The following is an 18,372-nucleotide window of genomic DNA, read 5'->3' as shown; positions in this document are numbered from 1 at the left end:
GGAGGCTCTGAGCTATGCAAAATGTTAAATGTCAAAGAAATTATCCTTAATAAATCTGAAATTCTAAGACTACATATTTATTGACTAAAATATTTTATATGACAATCAATTTTCTACTGTTCAATGGGTGATATTTTCATGGAATTTTTGGAAATCCAAAGGGCTAAGTGTCATTTGACGATGATGATGACACTTTGCCCTTGTTTGATTCTTTTTCATCTGAAAATCTCTTAGCATTTTGGAAATGTTTACTAATTGAGTACCTGCACCCACTGATATCAGTGGAAACATAATTCATAAACACTCAAACAATAATTGTGAGTTGTACGTGATACAGAAATTGCTTCACCCACCAGTGAAATGCAGTTGTCTCTGGGATTGAATCTAGCAAAGTGTGCTGCAACTCTCTAGGACAGGATATGAAGAAAAATACTATATCCAGTTGAAACTATGGTGGGAATTTAGGAAGCTGTCTGAGAATTTATTCACCAGATTCCCAGACCTGCAGATCTTTATCTGTGCTTATAGACCTGACTTTTCAAGTAGTTCTGCTGCAGTCATTGGAATTATCATATTCTCTGAATCAGGAAAGTTTAAGTCCATGTCTTTAAAAGACAGCATTTAAGCTGTCTGGGGATGTAAGCATAAGTTTTTAACAACTTAAGTCTTGTCCTGAATTGGGGTTTGGAATTTGGCCAGTTAACAAGTTTTAACACCTACTGGTGAGAAGTTTACCTATTTTAATATTTACACAACAATTAGAATGTAGACTAGCACCAGCAACCCCTAGCATATATATAAATAGCACCTGCACCTTTCCCATGCCTGAATGAGCATGTCCAATCTTCACAACAACAGGAAACGTTGGCAATGTTAACTAAGAGGGGAAGAAAAGAAAAACAATATTAATTTAATTGACCATTGAAGTCATGAACATTTTAATATTCATAAAAATAACTTCTTCTGAGGTAGTGGTTCAGGATTCATTAGAAATTTTTCCAGCCTGGTTTAAGCTTCCCTGCATACCTTCATCTGTCAAACTGGTGTTTGGAAGAGCATCATCATTACTATGTTACATTCCTCTCTGTCCCATGTAGATCTGCCTTTAGTTTATACAACATAACAAAAAATGCAGTTCAAGCAACTCTTCCAATGCGGATGTTTTAGAAGTATCCATGGATTGCTCAGATATTTAACTTGAACCCAAGGGTTTGTTTAAATAGAGCTGGGATACATTATGAATTACATGACCCATATAACATTTTAGATGATTGTGTATTCAAAAGCTACATTCCTTACTTTGGGTTTAATTTCAGAAGATTAAAAAATGTTTATCTGAAGAAGTTTGAAACATAATTTATTGCAAAGCTCTGCTGAGAAAAATCTTCAGACTAAAGATAGCAGATAACATTAAAAACAACTCTCCAGTTAGAACATTTGCAACTCTCCAGTTAGAACTTGATTCGGAGAGGTGCTGAACACTCGTACCTTCCATTGATAACAGCCATTCTCATGTCACTCAGCCCTCTCAGATTCAGGCCTCAACTGTGGCAATGTGGGATCTCCTGCAGGTGACTACAGTTAGCTGTAGGGTGGATATTGCCTTTTTAATGACACCCTCTGAACCTGTAATTTGATGCACCTGGACTTCCCACTGTATATTTGATTGACAAGCAGGTCATTTTTGGTGTTCGTAAGGTTTGGTTGGTTCATACAGACTGTGATCTCCAAGCCAAATCTTTGTTAAAGAGAGCACTTCACCTCATGGATTTCAGTGGTCCATCATCAGAGCTGGTTCTTATCATGCTGTGTGTGTGTTGAGGGGGGGAGGAAATAGGACTTTATATCTCCTTAGAGCCCATCAAAGGAAGGATATTACTAGGGACAATAAACAAAGTGCCAGAAATGAATAGTACACTTCTACATCACAACTTGTAGATTTTAATGGGGAATTTTAAGGCTTTTTTTTTTTTTAAACAGTATAGTTGGAACCTTTTAATAACTACAACTGTAACCCATTCATCACTTTTCTTTAAAAATTCTTTAGGAGCCTTGTTGAGCGGCTCAGTAGATCTGTTAGAATTGCACAACTTTGCAACCAGTATTGCTGTTCAACAAAACAATTGAGTCGATGCTACTTCAACTGATTTTTCTATATTCCTAACCTTCCCTCCCCCTGCACAAAAAACCCTACAGTTGTTTTTGCAGGAAGTAGTTTCTTTATTTACTTTTTCCCCCCAAAGCAAATGTTGACCATAATAAAAGAAAGCAAACATGAATTGAATGCCTTAAGGCTTACAATAGAAGTTTGGAATTTCTTATGTAATGCTGTATATGTCTTCTTTTGAGAATGGCCAAGTTTAAAATAAATAGCGTATTGAAGGAAGGCATTTTGACACAAGCCAACAAGGTAGCTAGCTAACGTTCCTTTCTTGAAAACTGGCCTTTGCTGCTGCAAGCTCCGGTTGCAGCTGGTATTTCAATTTCATTATGAGATTCTTGTGAGCCTGAATGGGGTAATTATCTTTGAATACAGCAATTGTGACTTCACACTCTTCATGCAATAAGTCAGTTGCAGAGATGGGAACACAGAATCCTGGTGTACTGGTTCCTCCAAATTCACTAGTCTAAAACCTATACTACATATCCTCTGTGAATTTAAACTCCTGGACAGGGCAGGAAGCAAGCAAACGGTTATAAGGATTATTTTTAACCAAAGAAGGCATTTTGTGCATCTGATGTTTTAGATAGTGACAGCCCACTGTCCTCTGGGAGTAAGGAATAAAAGATACCATCAATGGGGAAAAGAAGGAACACTTCACACACAGAGCTAAAACAGAATTGGCAGTATCCTGGGAAACACAACAGGCACCTTAAGAATTTTGAAACATCCTATGCATAGCCATGTTGCCTCATGCTATAGGTGTAATCCTGATGACAATGGTAATACATTTAAGCCTAATACATCAAAATAGTATTTGAAATCAGCAGCCTTTGGCCAGAAACAGCAAATTAAATGTTAATCACACATTTTTATTCCCGATAGTGCAATTAGCTATTGCATTCACTTAAAATAGTAATGTAATATCTTTTGTGAAAGAACTATGCACTAAAACAGTTAGTTTTAAATAGAGTAATTCATTTGACTTGCAGAAAGATGTTTAAACATTGTAAATATACTGTATATGCAACATTTAGGCAGCTTTTGGACATTGCTGTAGAACTGTAAGTGAAAATTTAGCAGCACAAAAACACACACTACTTTTTCTAATTGTATACAACAGACTTCCCTTGCTATTGGGAACAAATCTAAATATGCATATTTACACACCCTAATATGATTATTTCATAAAGGGATAGATAGTTGTGCATAAGTATTTGCAAATGACCATATAGGTCCATTAAGAAATGGTGGATGCAAATGAGACATGCTTTTGTGTGTGTAGAGTTAAGAAAAACCAGGCCACAATGAGAATGAGGCGTGTCCTCTGAAAAAACAGGTTGATACTGTAAACTTAAAAGAAAAAAAGACTGGCCTAATCCTGACCCTCTCAGTAGCCTGTCAAGGGACATGGGGGGATTCTTAATCCCCCAACCCTCATCCCATTCTGTGTGGCCATTTAGGGGCCTATAAAAAGCTAGCAAGGCTAAAAAGTTTCTATTACTAATTTAAATGGTTTGACTTCACTTTTTGCATTTAGGACCTAATTCAACAAAGCACTTAAACACATGCATGATATTAAGCATGTATTAGGAGTACTTTATTGAAGTGGGGTCTTAATCAGCTGTAGGTATTTTTCTATATTGAAAACTACTGTACTTGCACGCTGTTACTCAGTGGTAACTAAATTCATTAACCATTTTAACTGGTCTTGCAGTATTTGGAAACTGAATTAAACAAAACAACATAACATTAACATTTAGCACTAGAGCTGGTCAAAATATTATAAAGTGTTTTGGGTCCCCTTCACCCCCAAAAATTATCAGTTTAAAAAAAAATCTATTCCCCCCGCCCCCCGTAATCAAGTGGGAATTTTCTATAATATTTTTATGAATGATATACATGGCAGTGACTTACTTGACTTACGATGAGTAAAGAAGGGCTAAATGCTGCCCTTGGGTGGAGGAGGAGACATGAGTGCTTTGTATCACATAACTGGCTGGGGTGGTATGAATAGGTCATTATGGCTGAAACCCTCCCACATCAATGGAGGATCCAAGGGAACCACAATGAACAACTGACACCTATCAATGGGAATCTGGCAGGCAGAACATATGAACTCAGCATGGGTCTGCAAGAGGAAAACAATGGATCAAGAGATGAGGCTAGGATAAGAGCTGGCCTTGGGAAACATACAGGCTCTCGTCTGGCAATGACAGAGAGCCAAAATGGCTTCTACAGCAGGTTGGTTGGGTGGAGCCCTAATGCTTCTCCATGCTAACCTAAGGACTTCCTGCTGTTGTGTTCCAGTTGACTAATAAATGCTACTCTGATTTGAAAAGACTGCTTGGTGTCATTGCAAATGTTGAGGTGCATTGATTCCTGAAGAGGATGGAAGTCTAGCTTAGTTGTACTTGCCAGGCATAGCTCACGGTGTGAAACAGAAGTGCTGGAGCCCAGAGGCTTGGTCTGGGAGGTTGAGGCTGTGTGGGTCTACCCTTAAAACAAATGGACCAGTTTCAAACCCATTGCAATGAAAACTATTTTGAAATCTCAATTTTTCATTTAACTAAACACTCTTCACCTATGACTCCCAAAGCACTTAGAAGTTGAGTAACTTCATTTTATAAAGGGGAAAATGAGACACAGGAGGGTAAAGTGAATTGGCCAAGATCACATAATGAATCAGTGGGAGAGGTTGGAACAGAACTCCTTGTCTGATTCTCCTTCCTGTGTCCTATTCCCTGGAACACACTGCCCACAAAGAAACTATTTACTGATGTAAGAACATTCATTTTCTTTTGAAGTACTGTATATATTTTCTAAATTCCTTGTCATCCTCAACACCTACTTGTATTCTCATCTCTGTTACAAAACTTTTGTGGGTTTTCATTCAACTGCACTGTCATTTGAATTGCCACCAACTCTTGCATTTTGCCTCTCTTGGTAGAGTGTTTTCTGACCCATAATTTACACTCCAAGCTTATAATTTATGTATGTCAAATTTATATATATATATATATATATATATAACTTTTCTCACTTTGGTCCCATTATTTAGCAAATCTGTAAAATACTAAGTATTTCGGGAGGAAGTTTGCCTATGAAAAGAAATGTCTATAATAAATTGTAATTTTTTCAATACTACTTCTCTTCTAAGCAGCAAATCCCATCGCAAATGTTTTTCTGTTAAAAATGTCTAATAAATTAATTTGCTTAGACTGTAAGTGTTTTGGGACAGGCTTTTCGTTGTGTGTGCAGTGCCAAGTATAATGGGGCACTGACTGGGCCCTCTAGATGCTACTGCAGTGCAAATCATAATATAGCATGCAAATTATTTCTATTGTCCAGTCAAACGACAGAAGCCCTGGTTTTGCATGGCTTTAGTTATGCAGATAGTCCTATTAACATCCATCAAAAGTGGGGCTCCCATTAGATGAATGCACTAATTTTTGCTTCCTATGGAGCAAAAGTAATTTCTCCCTTCTTCTGCAACTTCCTTCACTACTGAAACCTATAGAACCCTCAGATACCAAACTCAGCTAGTTCTAGATCATTATAATCAAAGAATGTTAAATTAGACTGGAATTAACACCAATCCATGCAATGCCTCAAGAGAGACACCTCTCCAACTCAATATGCTGCTGGATTTCATTGGTCCCATTTTTGGGGGGGTGGGCAGGGGAATATACTTAGTCTGGTTCTAAATAAAAGTACATCCAATAAAGATGTAAGGCATTACAAACAAAGCATTAAATAAAAGAGAGTGGAGGCAGGACAGTGGGAATGACGAGATGTGGAACATACATCTTATTTTGAATGTTAACAATTAAAAAGTAAATAAAGCCAAAGGCACAGCTAATGTAGTGAAACATTAAATAAATTCTTAGGCCTTTTTTATATAGCATTGTTTTTCTGAAAAACTGATAAAAGGTGGTTACATACTCAAATGTATCTCACGATGTGCTGCACAGCACTATAGGTAAGGAACATTTTGGAAGGCCATTGGCCAAATAACTCTTCTTATGGAAAATACCATGGGACCTTTAAGGGGATGTCTACACACCTTGTGACAGTAAGCTTCCCAGCCCAGGTTGACAGACTTAGGCAAGCAGAGCTTGTGCTGGGGCTCTACAAGTATCTGTGTAGACAGCCTTTGAAGTTCCAGCTCAAGTTGGAGCTTGTGCTCTATAGCCTGTCCCCCTCCCTAGGCCTAAACTCTGGTATTTTCCCAGTTAAACAATCCCAACTTTTGTAAGCTCTTATCACACATACCACACCTCTTTTACTATCGTCACTACCCTTTTATGGACCTTTACAACATCAGCTAACTGCAGAAGGAAAGAAGAATTGGAGGCAAGGTGCCAGGGGCTATTGGGATGGTTACAGGGAACCTAGATGCTTCCTCCTCTGTACCACATGGGAGTAGTCTGGGGGAACAAATCCTGGTGCTTCGGGAAGTGGTTGTTAATTAGTAGGTGATGAATCCTACCTTCTAGTACTGAAGCCCTTAATCACATGCTCAAATAGATCCCTGTTCAATAAAAAAATTAAGTATGTGCATAGTTTTAAGCACTTGCAGAAGTTTCACTAACGTCAATGGGACTTCTGCATGTGTGTGTTTTGCTGAATGAGTTCCTGACTGAGTAAATTCCCCAGCATGATGCAAGGGAGCAGCATGTTGTTGAAGGCTCTGTTCATCAGCTCAGATGTAAAGCTAAGGACACCTAAGTGGTTGTGGCCTTTAAAGATACCATAGTACATCTCACAGGAATTAGAGGTGTTGTCTTCTGTATTCTGTCTAAAATACCTATATGGATGACAACATTCTGCCTACTTCAGTTCCCCAGTGACTACACATAGAAAATAATTTTCGATCACTTCCTGCAACAAAGTGTTGTATGATGGTCACATTTCAGTGATAAGTGATTTTTGTGTAAATATAGCTTGTATTTCTGTAAAGTACCTTCATGCTTCAGAATGGTGCTACAGGCATCAGAAAATAATCATTTTTTTGGAAGTCTTTCACTTGAATCCATTTTTCGGAACCATTTCAAGAAGTAATCTTTGACCCAACAAACAAAATTGTTTCTCTAGAGAATTTCAATCTAAGTAGTCTGCAGTTAAATGCATCTCCAATACCTTATCAATGTGTTTAATTAGCCTTTTTTCAAATAGCCAAAAACATGCACATACACATTAAGAATTAATGGCTTTTAAAAATTAAGTTTAAAAATTAAGCTGTTTGTGAATTATGGGAACACAAAATAGCACCTATTCTACGTTTTAGTTATTTATTCATTACCTTGATTTTTTTTTAAAAAGTTAATTTATCCTTCCCAAATTTCAAGAAAAAACAAATCACTGCCTGGTTGAGACATTATAAGGCAGGAACTAATTTTTCTGGTTGGGCTATAAACCACTGAAATGGGGTTTATAATGGAAATGCTGGCAGACCTTTAACTACAGCAGTATAAATGGCACCCCTGCAATTAACAGGACCACAAATTTTCCCATGATTCCACAGCTGTAGAATCCTTTGTGGACCACAGGAACAAAAATAACAACTTAAAAAAGAAAAGGCTTTGCCTTCCTCCCTTAAAAAATGAACCAGCATCTTTAAAGAGAACAGGATTCCTTTAACACTGGAGTCTAATTTCAAATTATATGCCACATCTCAATAGAAGTGGAGGGGCTAGGGAAGGCAGATTGCAAAGGTAATCACACACACAAATGGCACAGCTGAAGCAAAAGAGGAATCAAGGAAGGCTTCAAAATTTAGTTACCACAAGACAGTTGTGGTTGTTCTCATCCCCATGGTCCAGCATGAGCATTAGCTATGTATGTGATGCCGATGTGCCTGCTGCCTACTATGCCTTATGAGCAGTACTGAGCTATTTCCCCTTATTGCTGCTCCTACATTCCCTAATCCACACAGATCTCATTCAGGGGCTACCTGCCCCAATCTGCAAAGTGGCTCTCACTACTGCTGATTGGTTCCAGTAATGGGGGAAATCAATGTTCCAAGTTAACAAAAACTGAGTTGCAATTATGATACATATGGGATTTGACTTCCCCACCTGCTACCTTCCGTTTTGACTTCTATCTTTGACACCAAAGGAGCTATCTGGATTGCTTACACAGATGGGGAAACAGCACGCATGGTAAAACTGTGATGCTAGCATAGAAACCAGTTAGCTTCATGGGCTTCCTGTGATTTTAGTTACATTTTGTTTATTTTGAAGGAAAATATTTAAAAAACAGCTCTACCAAATGTGAGAGAAGCTGCTCTTTGAAAGGCTATGACAGTAACAGGGCTAGTTGACAGTTGGGGTTTTTTTTTTTTGCTTGCAAAATGATGATTTTTATGGAAAAAGTGTTTCTTTAGAAATGTTCAGTTTTTTTAATTTAAAAACCAGAAATTGGAAAAGAAATTGCATTGACAAAGCAGAAAATTTTCATGAACATTTTAGAAAATAGACAGTTTTTTAAGCCAATTCTTACTATTTTTGACCAACTCTAGAAATAATCTTGTTAACGAATAGAGGCAAGATACACATAAAAGGGATATGCACTCCAACAATGAACTAAACCACAATGAAGAGACATTTTGGAAGGTGCAGTCATCCAAATGGCAACTGTCTGCTTCAAACTATCATTAAGATATAAAAAGCAGCAAAGTATACACAAACTTTCAGCCATCTTAAATATAAATAACAAATTCACCCTGATTCCTTGATCTTGCAAATGAATCTGCTCGCATGAACTCTCACACCCGAGTGGAGAACTACTCCACTAGGTTTTAAATGGTAAAATTAGTAAAAGGATAATTTGGGATTTATTATTAATTATATTTATAGATCAACTATTACAGGCACAGATAAAATAGCATCTTTGGTAGAAAACAGGTTAGCTAAATAAATACCTTAATTTTTCCTCAAATATTTCATATAATTTTTCTATATAAAACAGCATGTCTGAATATGCTGAATGGGGTCATTAATAAATGTTATTGCAATCAATAATATTGCTGTTGCTGTTACTGAATTTTGTAGGAGCCTGTATATAATCAGTGTAGAGATATTTGCCAGTATACTAACTTTGCTAACGCAAAATAATGTCAAATAATGTCAAATAATAAATGAGAAACTTCTGATTCTTTAATCAGGTTCTAAAGAATACAAAAAGCACACCCACATTAAAGAATGTATATTCTTTTCAGTGATTTAAACTTCTCACAACATTATTTTATAATAAATTTGGAGTTTTATTTCAAAAGCCTCTGAACTCAAAGTGAGTCTTATGGTTCACGTCTGGTTCTGCTTTGATCTGTGAACTTGTAGACATGTTCCCTGAGGGAGTAAAAAGCATATTATGTTTCGCAGATGAAAGGAAGGAATACAAATCTATTAAGGAGGAATCCTTTTAAATCCAGATAACAGAAGTCAAGATTCCTAAATTTTAACTAGGAGAGCATTTAGTATGAAATTCAGAGGGGTAGCCGTGTTAGTCTGTTTTTATCAAAACAGCGAGAGTCCTGTGGCACCTTAAAGGCTAACAGATTTAGTATGGAAGTTGCTTTCATGCAAATGACACATTTTAGCAATTTCTGTCATATGTTAATATCAGGAAATGAATTAATATATTTAGTGACCAGACAAATGGAATGGTTGCTACCACAGGGCACCTTCTGAATGGGAGTTGATTCATGTTTGACATGAGTCTTAATGAGTATAGCAATGATACTTTAAAATCTCTTGGCAAACTAGCCACCTGTCCAAGTGTTCAAAATCTGACCAGTCTTGGTTAACTGCACCATTGAAAAGTTTAAAGACAAGAGAGAATGAGGGATTAAATATTAGAAGTGATTACATCGGTAATAGAAATACTGCAGCTTATGTAGGCTTAAAATGTGATTGTACTATCCTGTCTGAAGAAGATGTTTTTAATAATGTATCTATGTCTCTCCTCCACCTCAATAAGCTACATAGTGGTATTTTTCTTTCCAGAGTTGACTTATGTGCTGCTTAGCTGTTTGCAATCACTTTATTTTTCTAGGTACCTACTTGGTATTTCTTTGTCTTCAAATATTAGGGAAACATCTCAGAGGCAAAGCATTAGGAAACCAGATTAAAAGTATTTTTCTCATTGGTATTCAGACAATAAATATAACATTTAGCACTTAATGGACCTAATCCTCCTCTTATATACAGTGAGTAACTTGCTTTTGAAGTTACTGGGCCAGCTGAGTAACTTGTCTAGCACCAATGGGCCCAATCTTCAGCTGGTGTAATTGCAATGGAGCAACATTGTTTTACATCAGCTGAAGATATGGCCCAAACTGGAGTTACACTGGTGTAAATGTGAGGAGAATCATACCCAACATCCTCAAAGTGATGGACAGACAGCGACTGATGAAGACAAGTGTGTGTGTGAGAAAAAAGTTTCCACCTGGAGCGCCACCTTCTTAAAACATACAGCAAAACAAGTGTTTCAGATGCATTGCTCTAACCAACTGTGTGTTCCTGACTCGAATATGAAAAGGGGAACAGGCGAGTCTAACACACAATATTCATGCTGTTTCTGCAGTTACCCAAGTTGAGATTTACACTCTGAAATAATGTGACCGAGCAAAACTGTTTGAAGCTGCTTGTCTCTAGGTCAGCAAGCATGATCCCTCCCCTCGCTAAAAACATAGTATCCACTGAAATATGAAAAGTAATATTTTATGATTTCTACTTTTCTGGTAAAAGAGATAATGGGATGCAACTATCCATTATCATATCACTTAACATTCTGCTGGATTATTGATCTGCAGGGCTACTACATTAACCAGTAGGTCCAGTTTAAAGTCCTTGGCAGGATAACCGGGAGGTTAAAGTTCAGGAATGAGAGAAGAGCTGGGTTCCATTCCTGGCTTTGTCTTTCACATCCTATGTGATCACTTTAAGGCAAAAACATCCACACTTTAAACGTCCAAACTTGCAGTAGTGGGTGCTCAGGATCTTTGAAATATCAGGCCACTTATTTAGGTACCTGACTTTAAGGATACGCATCTGAAAATGTTGGCCCTAACCTCTCTTTCTATGCTATCCTATCCAGGTTTCTGTATCAAGCATGTTACTGTTGTAGCTGAGCAACTCCTCTCTTTTCCCATCTGTAAAACGGGGAACAATATTTATCCCTCTCAGTGAAGTCCTGAAGTTTACGGATCTGATTCACTGCTGTATTATGCCAGGTTTTCACCAGTGAAACTCTGTTGATTTCAGTCAAGCTCATTTGTACAGCGTTTCAAAATCCACAAATGGAAGTGTTTTAAAAATACAAAGGTTTATTATTATTATGGTCTTTCTGTAATTTTTAAAGAATGCTTAGAGTTACATAACAAAGGATTTTCTTTTCAGCAAATTTAATTTTAATGCATCTCTAAAGGTAAAATATAATTTAATACAATTGCAGGCAGATGTCAGTTTAGGTACAGACCATCTGCTTAGACACTCTCCTGCAAGAAGGCCATATAGATCATGCACTTCTGAGAGTGGAATTGGCAAGGTCTTAAGGAATTGTCTGCAGCTTTAAGGTCTTCAGAATTGAATCAGAGACCATAATAGGAAATCCAAAGAGAAAAAATAGCAACACAAAAAATAAAGATGTTTCATAAACATGACTCATCATGTTCAGTGTTAAATATCTGTCTTTCCAATAATGTCCACTGAAAATTTATTCAGCCACTCTAGTTCCATACAAATTGTTTGTGGAGCATGAATCAGCCTAAATCTAATTTTGCCCTGCTTACTTTGGAAAAAGAAAATTTTTTAAAAATAAAATAATCAAGGTGGCTCTTTGTTCATTTTCCTCTTTACCAGAAAAAGGCAGGAAGAGTCCTAAATCAATAAACAAGTGGACAGAAGATGTACTTTCCCTAGCCTATTTGAGTTTAGTAAACATCACTAAGATAAAAACATAGGGCTCCGTCCTGAAAAAGTATAGATGAGGGATTTGTAAGAAAAGTATTCAGCTACCAGTAGGGGCAACTCAGCATATTGCTCTAAGTTACAACTCAGTAAAAGAAAACAAAATTAAAGGACCTGGCAAAAGTCCTGTGCCAGTATCCATCACAAAGCACTGAACATCCAGCCTCCTGTGTGGGATACTGATTTTTTTTTTAAAAAGACATCTCTGCGTCAATGGTGGAATAATTCACTGTTCAGGCCAACTGCACCTGTATTCCACCTCTGTGTTCTCTTGAGGACACCCACTCTAGGCTCTCAGCTACTCAGTCATCACCTTTCTTGGGTGGAGACCCACATCTCTCTCCCTCCTTACCAGAGATTTTCTAGGCTGCACAGTTGCCTACCTACACAAGCCAGACTGCCTAGACAGGCCAGCATCTGAGCTTTCCTTTCTCTTCAAAGGCTAAGAACAGCTGTAAGTGCCAGCAGGCACAAGTTACCACACAGCTCTTTATAAGCAAGCACATATATTCTTAAGCTGAAAGCATTACAGAGAAAACCTTTTTTAAAAAGAAGTTCTCTCTTCGAGTGATTGCTCATATCCATTCCAATATAGGTGAGTGCGCGCCCCTTGCACTGGTCCCCGGAACTTTTTTGCCCGTAGCAAGCCCTGTAGGGTCGGCTCAGGTGCCCCCTGGAGTGCCACGCTCATGCTGTGGTACATAGGGCACTGCCGACCCCGCAGGCCCCCAGTTCCTTCTTTCCGCCCATTGACGGTAGCTGGAACGTCTGCCCCTTGCTTTCGAAGCAAGTAGCAATCCCTTTAGTCTAGTGTCAGTTGTTAGAGTTTGTTGTTTGTTAAGCAGTAATTAGTAGATAGAGTTAGATAAGCTTGCTGTTCGGGGCTTTACGTTGAGCCATGCTGGGCTCGACGGTTTTTAAAGCCTGCGCTGCCTGTGGCAAGACTTTTCCTACCAGCGACCCTCACGACTGCTGCCTCCGTTGCCTCGGGGAGCAGCATCAGAGAGAAAAGTGTAGGATCTGCAAGGCTTTTAAGCCTCGCACCCAGAAGGAGCGGGACGCATGCCTCAAAGCGATCCTCATGGAGTCCGTGCCCTGTCCGGACTCAGAACCATCTCGCTCCCCTGCGGGACCGAGTGTATCGTCGGTGCGCAGCGTACCACCGGCACCGGGAAAGTCAACTCAGCAGCCAGTGGTGCCGAAGAAGCAGCAGCAGCAAGGTGCCGCTCACATAGACTCCCCCGTGCCACCAGTACTGCCGGGGGCAGCACAGGAGATGCCCCCGCCACGAGTCATCAAGAGTGCTCCGGCACTGGCATCTCCGCACAGGGAGCCTCCCCTGACTCCTCGGGGTGGGGGAGTGCCGCTGCAGGGACCGTCAACGCCGGAGGCGTTCGCTGCAGCACACGCCTTCACGGGCATGCCCATGCCTCCGTCCCCCCCTCGGCTGAGGGCGCAGGGACCGGCGTCTCGGGGTAAACCTGTGCTGGGTGCCCCCGGTGGGTGGCGGAGACAGGAGTCGAGGTCTCCCCCCAGACGGTCGAGGAGGGTTGAGAGTGCGGGCTCCCCTCCTAGCTCTGACATTGCGTCGTTGAGCCTCTCGACACCACGGCACCAAGGCTGCTCTCGAGGTTCCACAGTGGGACGACGTCACCCAAGTCGCGCCTCACCTAGCCGTTCTCTCTCCCGTGAGAGCACCCCGGCGTGGATCACGGCGACCGAGAAAGGGGACACCAGGCGCCGTTCCCGTTCCCCAGGGCATAACCCGGCACCATTCCTGCTCCTCAGAAACCGACAGAGGAGCACGGCACCGGTCTCGATCCCCGGCATGCAGTCTGGTGCGGATCCCGGTGCCCCAAGACCCCAGGAGCACTCGTCACCACTCCCGATCCTGACACCGCTCCAGATCCACGACACGGAGCCCGGTGCGGATCCCGGCGCCCGCAGATGATATACACTGCCCAGCGCGCAGTCTGGCGTGGATCCCAGGGCCCCCGGGAACCCAGTCCTCTCAGCGCCGGTCCAGATCCCCGGACCACAGACTACCAGAGGCCGGTACCCAGTGTGCCAGGCATCAGATGCGTTCCGGTCTCGCAGCTCCAGGGACACTCGCCCCCACCACCGCCGCCGCCACACTTCCCCCAGCACCAGAGAACATCGGCACCGCTCCCGATCCTTGACCTTGAGCCCGGTGCCGGGCTCGGCACCGAGGGAGCGCTCGGCACCGCTCACGCTCCAAGGAGCCAGGAGGGGGCGCACTCCGGAGGGTCGGCACTGCTCTCGATTCCTGAGGAAGCGCCGATACAAGACCTCGACACGGCACCGGTCCAGCTCCTCCAGCCACTCACACCGCAGGCACTGCCGAGACCACTCATCATCCCGGACTGGCTCATTGGGGAGAGACAACAGAGACCACAAGTCTCGTTGGCACCGGTCCTGTAGCCTGGGGCGCCAGGCGCACGGAGTACCTCCCTATACGGCACCAGAGCCGATCCCTGCTTGGCCCTAAGGTCCCTGGCAATGGCCCTACTGGGGACCCTGGGGTTCTCAAACGGCCCACGGTATGGGATCGGTCCCTTCCTCGACAGCCATATCACCGCCCCCCCACTCCAGGCCGGGCGGACAAAGACCTCTGATGAGGAATCCGACCCTCAGGAGGGTCCCTCTACAGGGCCCCTCCCACAGTCATTCTCCTCTTCCCGGGATGATGCAACTGCCAGGGATAGGAGAGCTCTGCTTCTTGATTTCAAGGCTCATCAGGAGCTTCTTAAGAGGGTGGCGGACAATTTAAACCTAGAGTTAAAAGAGCTCTCCGAAGAGGAGAACCCCCTCTTCGGGGTCTCAGGATCAGCAGGACAGTCCAGGGTTGCCCTCCTGGTCCATGAGCGGGTTTTAAAGTGGGTTAAGGCCCTATGGCAAACCCCTGCCTCAGTGGCCCCCACCTCCAAGGCCACTGAGCATAAATACTATGTCCCTGTGGAGGACTTTGAGTATTTGTACAACTCTCCTGCCCCGGGGTTGTGGAGGCTGTCAACCAGCGGGACAGACAGGGGACCCAAGCTAATGCCCCTAAGAACAAGGATAACAAGAAGCTTGACTTGTTTGGCAGGAAGATCCTCTTCAGGGACCCCTCTCACAAGCATCTCCTCATGCAGGAAGTGAATTCTCTTCTCCTACTCGGAGCGGTGGAAGAGGTTCCTCTTCAGGAAAGAGGAAAGGGGTTCTACTTCCGTTATTTCCTAATCCCCAAGGCAAAGGGAGGCCTGAGGCCCATTCTGGACCTCTGACGTCTAAACAGGTTCATCAGACATCTAAAATTCCATATGGTCTCTCTAGCCTCTATTATTCCTGCTCTCGATCTGGGGACTGGTATGCTGCCCTTGACCTAAAGGACGCTTACTTCCACATTACTATCCTCCCCGGTCACAGAAGATTCCTCCGGTTTGTGGTAGCTGCCAGTTTTTGGCCCTACCATTTGGCCTTTTGTCCCAAGGGTTTTTACAAAATGTATGGCGGTGGTGGTGGCCCACCTCCGCCGCAGAGGGGTCCAAAATTTCCCCTATCTGGACGACTGGCTGATCCGGGGCAAGTCCAGGACCCACGTGAGGAACAGCCTGGCACTCACTGTGCGACATGGACCAGACTGGGGCTGCTCATCAACGAGCAGAAGTCCACGCTCACCCCGGTGCAGCGCATAGAATTCATTGGGGTCACCCTAGACGCCATCCAGGCAAAAGCCTTCCTTCCGCAGCCTCGCTTCGAGGCAATGACTGCCATAATCACAGCTCTCCACAGGTCCCCCACGACGACAGCCTGGCACTGCCTTCAGCTGTTGGGACATATGGTGGCATGCACATATGTGGTAAGCTTGGCCCGACTCAAGCTCAGGCCCCTCCAGGGCTGGCTGGCCTTCGTATACGCTCCAGCCAGGCACTCTCTAAGCAGAATGGGCACAGTCCCCACTCAAGTCCTGTCCTCCCTGGATTGGTGGACGGACCCAGGGGAGGTATTGAGGGGTGTCCCCTTCAGAGAACTCACGCCCTCAATAATTCTGATCATAGATGCCTCGGATGTGGGTTGGGGGGCCCACATCAGCGGAGACCTCAGCACCCAGGGCCTTTGGTCGTTCCAGGAGCAGGCTCTCCACATCAACGTCCGGGAGTTTAGGGCAGTCCGTCTGGCCTGCAAGGTGTTCCTCAGATTCCTGAGGGGCAGGATGGTACAAGTCCTAACGGACAACACGGCGGCCATGTTTTATATCAACAGGCAAGGGGGGGCGCGCTCCTCGGCCCTTTGCCCGGAGGCTATTCAACTTTGGGACCTTGCGGTGAGGCACGACTTCCACTTATCTGTCTCTCACCTCTCGGGGGTCAGGAACGACGAGGCGGACCGCCTCAGCAGGTTGTTTCTACCCCGACACGACTGGTCTCTACACCCGGAGGTGGTGACTTCCATTTTCCACAAGTGGGGTGTTCCCCAACTGGACCTGTTTGCGTCGTCCTGGAACAGGAAGTGCCCAAGGTTCTGCTTGCTCCGGGGTCGCAAGCCGGGCTCCATTTCTGACGTATTCCTTATAGAGTGGACGGGGACCCTCATGTATGCGTTTCCTCCCATTCCGCTACTGCCCAAAGTCCTCTTGAACATCAAGAGGGACAAAGCAGACATCATTCTGGTCGCCCCAGCATGGCCGAGACAGCATTGGCACTGTCCATTGCCACGCCGCTCCCGCTGCGCTATGACCTGCTCTCTCAGGACCGGGGACGCATGCTGCACCCGGACCTGGACTCCCTCCACCTGACAGCATGTAGACTCTGTGGCTGACGGAGGGAGAGAGAGAGCCTGCTTGGTGCAGGTCCAACAGGTTCTGCTAGGTAACAGAAAACCTTCCACTCAGGTGGTGTACCGAGCAAAGTGGAAGCACTTTACCTGTTGGGCGGAGTCCCGGGGGATCCCACTGAGCTGTTCGCCCATACAGGCAATATTAGAGTACCTGCTCCACCTGAAGCTGCAGGGCTTGGTCCTGGCCTCCCTGAGGGTGCACCTGGCGGCCATCTCAGCCTTCTACCAGCCGTTGGAGGGGAGGTTGCTGTTCTCGCACCCGATGTCTCTCAGGTTCCTCAAAGGGGTGGAGAGGCTGTACCCACTGGTCTGTGACCCAGTGCCTCTCTAGGATTTGAACCTGGTCCTCGCCATGTTGACAGACCCCCCTTTAAGCCCATGGATACATGCCCACTGCTCATCCTCTCATGGAAGATAGCCTTCCTGGTGGCCATTACATCGGCTAGGAGGGTCTCCGAGATACGAGCTTTGACCTCGGAGCCCCCCTATACCATCTTCTACAAAGACAAGGTGCGACTGAGACCCCACCTGGCCTTCCTGCCTAAGGTGATGTCCCAGTTTCATTATAATCAGGATATCTTCCTCCCCGTGTTCTTTCCTAAACCGCATGGTTCGGAGTGGGAACGGAGATGGCACTCGCTGGACGTCAGACAAGCCCTGGCCTTCTACATAGAGAGGACCAGGCCATTCCGGAAGTCAACGCAGCTGTTCATAGCAATGGCAGACCGGATGAAAGGCTCACCTGTCTCCACCCAGCGCATCTCCACCTGGATCACTGCCTGCATTAGGACCTGCTATGAGCAGGTGAAGGTGCCACTTCCGGGAGCTGTGACGGTGCACTCAACTAGAGCCCAGGCCTCATCTGCGGCTTTCCTAGGAGGAGTGCCCCTGAGAGCAGCGACCTGGTCGTCAGTCCACACCTTCACATCCCACTACACCATCGTGCAGCAGGCGAGAGAGGACGCAGGATTTGGCAGGGCAGTACTGGCAAGAGCAGCTCAACGCTGACTCCTACTCACCTCCAAGGTATGGCTGTTTAATCACCTATAATAGAATGCATATGAACAATCACTCGAAGAGAGAAAACAAGGTTACTTACCAGTAACTGTTGTTCTTCGAGATGTGTTGCTCATATCCATTCCACACCCACCATTTGTCCCCACTGTCGGAGTCGGCAGAAAGAAGGGACTGAGGGCCCGCGGGGTCGGCAGCACCCTATGTACCACGGCATGAGCGTGGTACTCCAGGGGGCGCCTCAGCCGACCCTGCAGGGTTTGCTAGGGGCAAAAAAGTTCCGGGGACCAGTGCACAAGGCACGCACTCACCTATATTGGAATGGATATGTGCAACACATCTTGAAGAACAACAGTTACTGATAAGAAACCTTGTTTTCCTATA

At 43.9% G+C, this 18,372-nt stretch overlaps 1 protein-coding gene across 2 annotated transcripts in view; it reads right to left on the bottom strand.

Moving 5' to 3' along the window:
• Window positions 1-18,372, bottom strand: part of SYN2 (synapsin II) — a 347,358-nt gene that overhangs the window by 64,992 nt on the left and 263,994 nt on the right. The window contains exon 6 of one of the 2 annotated variants that reach the window (XM_067543755.1): window positions 809-877. In XM_067543755.1, coding sequence (XP_067399856.1) covers window positions 809-877 — 69 coding nt within the window. The remainder of the gene's footprint in view (window positions 1-808; window positions 878-18,372) is intronic. The other variant, XM_067543756.1, reaches the window with a different exon arrangement.

Source organism: Emydura macquarii, unplaced genomic scaffold (genome assembly GCF_026122565.2).
Source record: "Emydura macquarii macquarii isolate MOO-44397 ecotype Brisbane River unplaced genomic scaffold, CSIRO-AGI_Emac_v2 contig_968, whole genome shotgun sequence".
NCBI lineage: Eukaryota > Metazoa > Chordata > Testudines > Chelidae > Emydura > Emydura macquarii.
This window is presented reverse-complemented; position numbering and strand designations above follow the sequence as displayed.